The sequence below is a fragment of the Protopterus annectens genome, chromosome 17.part0, assembly GCF_019279795.1.
Source record: "Protopterus annectens isolate FY-2018-M chromosome 17.part0, PAN1.0, whole genome shotgun sequence".
Taxonomy (NCBI): Eukaryota; Metazoa; Chordata; order Ceratodontiformes; family Protopteridae; genus Protopterus; species Protopterus annectens.
The window spans coordinates 624,525,191-624,537,634 of record NC_056751.1 but is presented as its reverse complement, the minus strand read 5'-3'; the positions used below and the strand labels follow the sequence as shown (position 1 = coordinate 624,537,634).

General features: G+C 34.6%; 1 protein-coding gene across 1 annotated transcript in view; it reads right to left on the bottom strand.

The window, feature by feature from the left end:
• The window catches only part of EPS8L2 (EPS8 like 2), a 1,747,011-nt gene that overhangs the window by 340,163 nt on the left and 1,394,404 nt on the right, over positions 1-12,444 (bottom strand). Inside the window, exon 13 of the mRNA XM_044059131.1 lies at positions 8,271-8,419. Coding sequence (XP_043915066.1) covers positions 8,271-8,419 — 149 coding nt within the window. The remainder of the gene's footprint in view (positions 1-8,270; positions 8,420-12,444) is intronic.

Below are 12,444 nucleotides of genomic sequence, written 5' to 3'. Positions count from 1 at the left end.
AGGATTAAATAAATCTGGGTAATCTCCTGAATTAACTTGTCCCCTTTCTGCCAACATTTTAAGGGCTACAGCAGAGGAAGGACCAAATGACATATTTCTATCTAGTAGAGCATTCACGATCTCAGCTTTGACATCCTCTGGTAAATTCTGAGGAAGAAGCCAGACAAATATTCTTACTACTAACCCAGTATCAGCAGTGTCATAAGCACATTTTAGATAATATTTGATTACCTAATACACAGATAAGAGCAAAACACATGAAAAAAACACCAGAAACAAGCTTGAAAAGTAACTAAGAACAAAGAAAATCTAGCGCATGTCAAAAACAGAAAGCCAGAAAACTTTAATTCCAAAAGACACTTTCATCCATCCAGTCAGGATTTTGTCAGAACTAAAGAGTATAAAAGCAAAAAAAAATTATATTTATACAGATATAACTAACACCCATAACAGTCAGATAATCAACAGATAGTCACATGAAAACAGGAATAAGTTGAAAGGCAGGGTGCTACATATTATGAAAAAAATATATATATTACAGATCAATGATTACTAGTAAATGACCACAACACTGGCAACCAGTAAATTGACACCCTAATGTCAAAAAACATAATGTCGATGTGTTGTAAGCAAACTCCAAGTATTACCCCAAAGTGGGCTAAACCTACAGCAAGTGTTTTTGCAAGGAGGCCAGCCCTCTTGCATCCACACACCTCCTGCTAATTAATATACTAACTCATAGATTGCACAGTCCCTGGGTAAAGGGAATACTCCCCTACCCATGGATTTTCGATCTCACACACCAGTTGATCATCTGTTTCCATCGATCAAATGGTGTCAGCCACAAAGATGTTGACTTAGTGATCATTTGATAACATATCACATACACAAACACACACACACACACGTATATAAATATATATATATATATATATACATATATATATATATATATATATATATACACACATATATATATATATATATATATATATATATGCATACACACACACACACACACACACACACACACACACACAGACATACACACACATATATATATGTATATATATATATATATATATATATATATATATATATATATATATCTATATATATGGGTCTACTTCGTAAGAACGAAAGACCACAACACCGAAACCTACAACACCGAGACCAGAATCACGAAACCCGGGAACACTGAAAACCACATAACTGCAAAATACACACAAACACACACACAAAACTGCCCCAAACTACCAAACACACAACCCTACACTACCTGTGCCCCCCACACCCCCCTACTTTAATATTCTAATTCCGAGATCGCACAAGCAGACACACAAGGCAAACTCACACCTACACATTACAGTCCCTCACACACACACACAACATAGTCACAACACACACTTACACACAGCAATACCCCTCACAAATACACTTACACATACATACTTACCTACAGCGGAACACCAAAAGCGCTAAATCAAAATCCCGTAATATTGGGATTTTGAATTTCACGCTTTTCGGTGTTCCGGGGTTTCATCCTTCTGGTCTCGGTGATGTGGGATTCAGTGTTGTGGTCTTTTGTTCTAACGAAGTAGACCCATATATCTATATATATATATATATATATATATATATATATATATATATATATATATATATATATATGTATATATATATGTATATGTATATATATATATATATATATATATATATATATATGTGTGTGTGTGTGTGTGTGTGTGTGTGTACCTGAAATGATCTAGACAACATACGATCAACACCAAAATATCTAAAGGTAAAAATATCTAAACTGAAAAACACTGACAAAATTGAAGTTATACTAAGAAAGGGTACATGCCCTTTCCCATTGTTGTGCAACATCAGAGTTGGTATATATATATATATATATATATATATATATATATATATATCTATATATATAAAAGTAGCAGGGGGTGAGGGGGTGTGGGGGTGTAGGGGCTTGCCTGCATGCAAAACATTGAGAAAATGTGAATTGACTTTGTCATATTTTTCAATGGTTTTCTATGTAGTCACATGTAGCATTTCTCTATTAAAACGTTAAAATGTTAAACAATGTAGTAAACAAATCTGTCACAGTTTTGCTGCTCTTAATTTTAATACAAATGAAATAGAAATGTTATTTAAGCCAGAGTGGCTCATAGCATTCAAATGCAACTGCCAAAGAAATAATTCCTTCTACACAAGTTGTCACTGCCAGCCTGCCCCCCCCCCCCCAACTCCCCTGTTGACACTGGGCCAGATTCAAAAAAGCCTACACTAAGTGTATACTAAGTGTGCACGATATGTATTCAGGAACATCCTTACCACATTTTTGTGCTTTCTAGTCACACAGAAAGATTGCACTAAGTGTACATGTAGTCTACACTTTGTGGTAACCTTTATGAATCCCTGTCAGCATTTAAAGATGCAAGAAAATCAGTAGGAAAATTAAAATTAGGAGGAAGAAGGTATCAGTCATGCCTGTGTTGTCTGTTCACTCAGAATGGTGTACACTTAGTATAGGCATTAGTGAATCCCGGGGACTGTCTACTTCTTCAGCTATAAAAAACTAAATTTAAACACAATGCAAGTCTCAGTAATTTGGCTTAGAATATCAATAATCATTTTGTGAATAAACTGATACAATTAATAAATAAAAAAAACTGTCAAAAACAACAGCAATCCCTAGAGCAACTTTAGAAATAATCTTAAAATATTTACATTCAAAGTATTACTATAAGTAGAAACATTCATGGGACAATTGAAATACAAAGTACATAAGCTGGTTATAGCAAGGTATAGCTATAAATACAAAGTACATAAGCTGGTTATAGCAAGGTATAGCTATAAATACAAAGTACATAAGCTGGTTATAGCAAGGTATAGCTATAAATACAAAGTACATAAGCTGGTTATAGCAAGGTATAGCTATAAATACAAAGTACATAAGCTGGTTATAGCAAGGTATAGCTATAAATACAAAGTACATAAGCTGGTTATAGCAAGGTATAGCTATAAATACAAAGTACATAAGCTGGTTATAGCAAGTATAGCTATAAATACAAAGTACATAAGCTGGTTATAGCAAGGTATAGCTATAAATACAAAGTACATAAGCTGGTTATAGCAAGGTATAGCTATAAATACAAAGTACATAAGCTGGTTATAGCAAGGTATAGCTATAAATACAAAGTACATAAGCTGGTTATAGTAGCTATAAATACAAAGTACATAAGCTGGTTATAGCAAGGTATAGCTATAAATACAAAGTACATAAGCTGGTTATAGCAAGGTATAGCTATAATCATAAGTAGTCTTTGGTCCTTAACCAATTTTACAGAATCTGTGGTAGAAATAAACATTTTTTCAAAGATATATAAAATACAAGACAAGCATATTCAATATAATTTACATGAAAAAATGAATTTTTTTATTTTCAATATTAAAGAAAGAAGAGCTGAAAAAATGAAATACTGAAAATGCATCATAAACAGTGATATAAAATTGCAGGGCAAATATTTAGCAAGAAATGCCAAGAATTAATTAGCAGCATGTCGAACATAAACTGTATACAAGTGCAAGAATGTAATATGCCTGAGGACACTTCAAAGATATACTGGCATGGTGTAAATATATTCAAAGTGCCAAGTAAAATCATTGTCAAATGCTACTAAGATATGAATAATAATAAAAAAGAATACAAGATGTTTCAAATCTATCTTGAAGAAAAAGAAATTCACATCAGGAAACCACAAAAAGAATATGTTCCTGTACAAATTCAGGAATAGCCATGCAGTCTTCTCAAATATTTTGCAGAACTATAACAAGGATATCTTTATTGACCGCACTGATTTCTTTACAGTCTTAAGAAGTTTGCCAGGAGAATACCAGTTTTTTACTTTATACATTTGCTCACTAAGTACACTGGATGCAAGTGTCCCTTTTCAGGGGTAACTCAGGAACACTGTCTGGTAAAGTGACTTGCTCAGAGTCACACAGCAGGCAAATGGAGTTGAAAGAATCAATCCCTGTGCTTTGAGTACAGGATGCAACTTGTTAACAGCTCAGAGCCTTATCCTCTATACTGACCGCTGTAAGATTATGATCAACAGGGTTTTAAGGTTGAAAGTAATTTTGTTACAAATATGTAACATAAAAAAGGTATAAAATAAAGCTTGCTTAAATGCAGAAACAGAGTTTATTAATATGTGATCAGCATCCATACTAGATGACTGTGGCTTGGAAAATAAGGAATCTGCTGAATGGACATTTTTTCCCTTACAGACTTAAAAATAGGATGTATGCAAGAGCAAAGATGCAAAATCTGCTTTTAAAGAACACCGTGACAATGTGTTTTCCTTGAAAACATGTTTTTCTGCATATAAAAATAATGGACACAATATGTTTCCTTAAACAACAGTACATGTTTCTGCATATAAAAATAATTGACACAATATGTTTCCTTAAACAACAGGACATGTTTATGACACTGTTTCCTTGGCACAAGGACAGATGTTCTTATACAAAAGACAAAAAACAGGATGTTCACACTGTCAGAAAAGCTGAAAAATAATATTATTAAGTCAGCAGTTTGCGTCAGCATCTGCAACAATCAGTATTGTTTCTACAGGATGAGCAATTCTCCAAAACAGAATACCAAGATGAAATGTATATGCATGTGCATGACTAAAATTGTATATAAAGATCTGTATTAATACAGTTATGTTAGGGGTATTGGTAGAGACACATTTGTCTCAAGGTAAATGTTATATCTCTCACATCATCTGTACTATATGAGAAGTAAAGTGGAACAGTACTTTAAGCTGCAATGTTAGTCCATTTGGTTTATTATAAAAAGTTATTTGTTACTGCTCTAAGTTGATGCTGCAAAGTATATTCTCTCATCAGTGTATATTCTGCAAATTTCTGTATGCAACAGACTGTGAATGCAAATGTAACCAGACTTTGATTTTAGCAGAATCCAGCCAGCAAGACTGAGTGTCTTAAGAAGACTTCAAATCCATCACAGTAAGCAGCACCATATAATTTTCAACCGCCATATACAAACAAATCACAATATCAGTCCATGCAGCTTACCTCAGTCTGGCAAAAGGGTTCAATACCACACCCTTTAACAAGACCATACATAAAATGGATCCACAATTGTTATCCTCACCACCTGTGCAAATGACTGCAAACTTGCAATCACTGTTTTCCGCTGTACTGACACCACTTCACTTTAACCAGTAATCAACATTGCACATAAATGATACAGTAGAAATTAGCTTGCCTTCAATGTCAAAAATGCAGCATTCTGGCATTTGGGGAAAAACTCACCTTCCAACTCCATATACTATTAATTACCAACAACTAAAAGTGGATAGAAAAGTAAAAGACATTGAAGTCCTTGTAAAAAAATTAATTTCATTTGCTCCCTCTCCCCCATTACCATTCACAAAGGACATAGAATTGCCTATCTTATCCCCTGTGAGATTGACAGCTATGCCAAGAAAGGCACTGTCCCACTGTACAACTCTTATTACATCAATTATAGAATACAGTACCATGTTCCATAATCTATACATTATCTAGTACAGTTTGAGACACCACAAAGATTCCTCACAAATAAAATCAAAGGATGTTAACTCTTGTCTTAAACCCAAAGATGACATCAACCCTCCCTTCTTCTCTCTCTGTCACCTTCTTAGAGGAAGCCTACATCTGACATAAAAAGTGTTAAAGGATCCAGGACCTTTATTATTTTTGCATGGCATATCTATTAATAGCACAAATTCAACAGGAGACACTCCCTCTGTAAGAATTAATATCAGTCATGATTCATATCTCAAAGATTCCCATACGTATGGCATAAACTCCACCTCTGATTTAAACTTAGCCCATTAGTCCATACCATCAAGAAGAAAATGTACAGCTAAATGTATACCCATAAGTTCAAATACAGGACCCGGGTCATCAAGCTCCTTGGTGGTCAATGGCCCTTGAGCATGACTACTAAAGCTATGAAGCTATACAGGCTACTTAGAGTTCTGTTTGGTATTTTACCAGCACCAAAAGTATTTTTAAGAGCTGTAACAGAAATAACTGAAGGTTTGCTAAGACATGGGATGAGTATAACAAGAGAATAACTGGTGGTGAACAGAGCCAGACAGTACAATTTCAAGGTAAATTAGAGGAAATGTAAAATAAGACTGACAGGTCTAAGCTACATAAGTCATATTCTAACATTAGAGTGACTGAAGTCTCATTCAAAAAAATATCAGTTCAACTGTACAAATGTCAAAGCCAGAAGACAAGCAGGCATTAGAGAGGTTTCTTGGAAAGATGCAGCATCTTGCAAAGTTTCTGTCTAATATGTTGGAGACAATTTGTTGCATCTTTCGGCTTTTCCCGGTTAGGGGTCGCCACAGCGGAACTCCGGTCTGCTAATGATTGGCAGTAGATTTTTACATACCGAGTTGCCAGCCCTGACACACAACCTTCAACGAAGGTACGCCCATTCACGCATGTCTCCACACAGAAGACGCTTTAGCTGAGAATCGAACAGGACAACATCTTACTGTGAGGCGACAATGCTACCGCAGCACCACCACCGCAGTTAATATGTTGGAGACAACTATGCCTCTTAAAAGAATGTTAGAGGAAACTGTAGCTCACAGATAGTGATATGGATACATAAAGAGTTTTAAAGTACTGAAGACTAGTTACAATAGCATCAATATTAACGTACTATGATGTGAAAACCAGTTGTGTTGTACAAGGAGATGATAGGAATAAAAAGAGCTGTGCTATTCAACAACATAGTTATCTATGTTCTCTATAGCATTTACAGATGCACAAAAGTGATCTGATCAGATAAAACAAGACTTTTAGCAGTAGTGTATGCATGTGACAAAATATATAAATGTGCTTATGATAAAGAAGTTCATTTCTAAACAAGTCACCAACCCTTACAAACATGTTCATAAAACCTTGGTGCAAGACACCTCTGATTTCATAAAGGATAGTAGGTCATGTGCAGATGTAGGATCTGAAAGTTAAATACAAACCAGGTAAAGAACTACATGCAGCATATATTTTGAGTAGAGCGCAGTTATTGAGAAGCAGGATTTGATGGAAAAAGTACTAGAAATAATTTGTATAGTGCTTCAGTTACTATGAGGAAAGAAAAAAAAAGTAAAAACTCCACATGTGATGACACTTTCTTAGAATTTCAATTACTGAAGGAAGTTACAATGAGATGCTGGTCTAAATAAGATAATAGGTATGGAAAAAATCAGCCTTATTTTTAAAGAAGAAATAAAATGCACCCAAGGCTTAATTTTTAAACTTGATGAAATCATAGTTTCCAGTTAATTAAGAACACAAGTTCCCAACAGGAAGCATGAATCATATTTGGGAATAATAAAGAGAAAGGAAAGAGTACTGCTCAGGAATGTTAACTTACACTATAAGTGTAGAACAATGCCATATTCAGTGAATACCATAACAATAATCCAATGGAAGAGATGCCAGATTTGTTTTATTTCAAAGAAGCTATATGTTATGTGATTATAGACTATTCTAACTTGTCTGAAATAATCCAAAGAAAGTGTATTTAGCACATCAAAGTCTATATTCTCAAAAAGGGAATGTCTCCAAGCATTTATATTATGCTGTCGAAAACTCAAACTGTCGACAGCGTAATAATCGACATGAAAATGTCGAAACCCCCGAACATCGAACATACACAAAAAAAAAAAAAAAAAAAAACACAACACAAATTGCCCTATGCAGGGGGTCAAGCCCCCCTATGCCCCCCACACCCCCGCTACTTAAATATACCAACTCCGAGATCGCACTACATTGCAGTAAATGGAAATCTCCCCTTATGGAGATTTCTATTTACACTCGCAATGACTTTCGCTTTTGACATTTTGGTGCCGACAATATCAGCTTCGATATTATTGGCGTTCAACAGGGTGAAGTAGACCTGGTCTCCAATATAGAAGTTAGGAATTCATAACTTTTGTGTATGAGTGAGAAGTCAGACATAATATCCGGTCCACACTATTCTCAGTTTTAAGCAACTTGGAAAGAACTGTATAAACAGTGAACAAAAAACTTATGAGAAAGTGCAATAGTAAAAGGTATGAGGTCTGTCATTTTGCAGTTTTGAAGTACAGAAAATCTCCACTACAGGAACTCAGTTTCAGACCAGCTCAACTTAAGTTAAAATGACTTACCTCGGTCGAGTCCATGTCTCTCCAAGTGACTCCCAGAGTGTTACCTCTTTTGGTGTTAGGTAGCCCCTTAAGAATTCTACACCATCTTTAGAAAGCAGAGGGGTAAGTATGCTTCTTGGCAGTTCTGTGCCTCCACAGCTTCGAAGTATCTAGATACAGAGAGTAAAAAATGAGTTAAAAGAAATCCAAGTGATTCCTGACATTCATAATTTTAAGAAAATCTGTTAAATTCTCTTCCTACATCAATTTGCCTACTTAGCATCATGCATTTAAGAACTGTCTTAAGAAATTATAAATAGTTTTGTATCTTGCAAATGTCTAAGTAAAACACCAGTAGTAGTCAGCCATAGCTAGCAGCAAAGAAAAGAGTGAATAAGACAGACTCTTAACTAGTTTTTAAAATTGTTTTTTTTTCCAAGTTTTCAGCAAAATCAGAACAAGTCAATATATAATATAAAATTTTCCAAAATAGAATTTCGTAAGTAATAAGGCAATGGTGGCAGTGGGGGAATGTATCTGTTAATATAAAGAACAGACCACTAAATGCAAATGTTGGGAATTATATAAAGAGTCTAAGGTTGCAGTACCTTGGAGCATTACCCTGAGATTCTAGAGTTGACAACACTTAAAGAAAAAATGAAGGATGATAGATATCTGAGCACCGAAGGCAAGAGGAATCATTTTTGGGGGGTTGCTCCAGGGATATCATCCCTGAGAAAATTTTGTAATTGTGTGTTATAAAATGCGTGTTTTCTAGCATGCAAAACTGTAACATAACTGCTGTAATACATGTAATTCTATCAAATTATTTATGCTTTTTTTGCTTATTGGATTGGATATCAGGCATTCTACAATCAACAAACAATAAGCTTACAGTAAAATCCATCAATTAACAGATCCAGGAAAGAGTGGCCTAACAGCAACTTGCGAAGATAATTAATCACAAATTCGTAAAACTCACTGAAGGTCATGTTGTAATTCAGGAAAACCTGCAGTTTGGCTTTTACCAGAGCAATGGTGGCTCTGTTTAATTCCGAACTCCATTTGGCATTCACCGATGAGAAAACTCTCTCCAGAAAGGCATTGCTCCTGGGCAATGATAACAAAAGTCTGACACAATGTTAAACAAGTTAACAGGAAGTGCTTCAGCGGTATGGGTCACACTGAAAAACTTCTGCCATTTACCATATGTGATGGCAGAGTCATCAGCAACAATGCATGTCAAGCTTTCTTTAGCCATGCAGAATTCATCATGCAATGCATCCAAGTCAACTTTCTGCAATAAGCCTGTGGCAGCATACACGTTTTTACATGTTTACATTCTGGTGGTTTGCAGAGTGACAAGTGGCTTAGTGCAAAAGCAATATGGTCTTCTGACTCTGTGAAATCAAACCACTTTTTAAGGTACATCAAACCCTTTTCGAGAGCAGTACAAAAATTTTTTGCATAGATGCCTGGAATGGCTGCATATCTTCATTTTCAAGAACAGCATGTCTTTTTGATCCAAAAATGTATCTGCTATGCGTGATTCAATTTTTGCTCAAAGCTGCTGCATTACCAGAAACAGCTCAATGAACGTAAAAACTTCCTGCTCCACTTTCTGAAGAGATAATTCAAAAACACTGCAGATATTTTGTATAAAGTTTAAGTAAGCTTTCTTGATATTAGTCTTCACCGATTCATGATCATGTGCATTTTCTTCTATGTCCAGCTTTACACAAACTCTCTTAAGGCATTCATTGCCTAGAGAAATGAAATGCAAAATGATCGCCAGCCAAGATTCCAATAAATGTAAAGAAACACTGACAGTACCACAGCTAGGAGATTTATTTAAGTAGAACAGTACAAACAGTACACATCAACCCCTTCATCAGATAGCTGTTGAAATTCCACACTTCCTTAAATACTTGAAACAGTCACATGATGATGCAGGCAATTACCCTAATCACTGTTAATTAAAGAGAAACACAGTTGCCAATGCAGAATAAAAAATATAAAACTAAATAATGCAATAAGACTATCATATATCACACATTCCTTATCCAAGCTAATAATTCTGTTAAAACATGCATAGAAAAATATATAAAATATATCTATAAAAAAAAAAATATATATATATATATATATATATATATATATATATATATATATATATATATATATATATATATATATATATATATATATATATATATATATAAAATACATCTGACTTGATACCAATGAGTACATGTGCTAATGCATGATCCTTGCTAAGAGTATATAGGCATAATATAAATAGTGAAAAATATATAAATGAATGCTAAAATATACTTAAGTATCGATGTACACATAAAACCAGCATATAGACATGCATAAGTATAAAATTATGAAATTGAAAAAAAAAAAATATATATGTATACTGGACATGCCATACAAAAAACTCAATGCCTCAATGGTCGAGCTTTTAAAAACGGTTTAAGCGACACCATTTGATTCAAACCCGGGGCTTTATCTGCATTAAATCGTATGATCCATCTCGTATCATTAGATAAATTACCCCATCTTTGTTTCTCAGACAAAAAACTAAATAAAATTTGTAGATATGTTCTGGTCCTGTATTCTCTATGCATGGCATGAAAAGCACTACTTTCTTTAACGTTTCTGATGTCTCTATAATGTTCAAGGATCCTATCCTTTAGGCGTCTATTAGTCTTGCCTACGTAGAAACTGTAGCATGCCATACAATATGCAAAATAGACCACATTTGATGTAGTGCAGTCAGCACAAAAATTACTACTGTAACTAAAATTCCTAAAGGGATGTGTAAATGTGCTGCCATCATGTATGTGCTTACAGGCTGTACAGTCTCTGCACATATATGTACCTAATCTGTCAGACTTATTAGTGGTATTGATTGTGGCACTTCTATAGCATAATTCATTTCTCAGGGTTCTATTAATCTTAAACGTGAAGCTCGGCTTAGGCCTAATTATGCCTTGTAGGCTGTCAATCATGGAAAGAATACCCCAATTTTTAGTAACAACATGACATACTACATTTATGTTGCTTGCAAACGTTAGTGGCATCCTAAGTGTATTGTCTGTACCTCTGTATTTATGTGTGACCACCTCTCGGTCGATAACTTGTCCATCCACTTCACCTGTAGTATGTGTGTCAAAGTAGGGTCTACATCTACCTGCCCTATTACTCCATCTGCGATACACCTATCAATAGTTTTTGCATCATAACCCCTAGCTAGAAACTCTAGTTTAAGCTGATGTAGTGCTGTCTGTAATTCATCATCATCATTAAACAGTCGCATGATCCTATATACTTGGCCTTTAATAATGTTTACCTTCGTGTGGTTAGGATGCATACTAGTGATGTGTAGGAACGTATTCTCCCTAACCTGCTTCCTAAATAGACTAGTTCTAATGTGGTTCAGGTCATCTCTCCTCACTTTGACATCCAAGAAGTCAATTTCAGTACTAGGGTACTTAGAACTTAGTACTTAGCTTCACATTTAAGAATAATAGAACTCTGAGAAATGAATTATGCTATAGAAGTGCCACAATCAATACCACTAATAAGTCTGACAGATTGGGTACATATATGTGCAGAGACTGTACAACCTGTAAGCCCATACATAATGGCAGCACATTTACACATCCCTTTAGGAATTTTAGTTACAGTAGTAATTTTTATGCTGACTGCACTACATCAAACGTGGTCTATTTTGCATATTGTATGGCATGCTACAGTTTCTACATAGGCAAGACTAATAGACGCCTAAAGGATAGGATCCTTGAACACTATAGAGACATCAGAAACGTTAAAGAAAGTAGTGCTATTGCCATGCATACTAAGAATACAGGACCAGAACATATCTACAAATTTTTATTTTTACAGATATTTTCTGAGAAACAGAGATGGGGTAATTTATTTAATGATACAGAAGCTGCCGAATAGAGATGGATCATACGATTTAATGCAGATAAACCCCCGGGTTTGAATCAAATGGTGTCGCTTAAACCGTTTTTAAAAGCTCGACCATTGAGGCATTGAGTTTTTTGTATGGCATGTCCAGTATATATATATATATATATATATATATATATATATATATATATAGATATAGATATATATATTTTTTTACAATTTCATAATTTTATACTTATGCATGTCTATATGC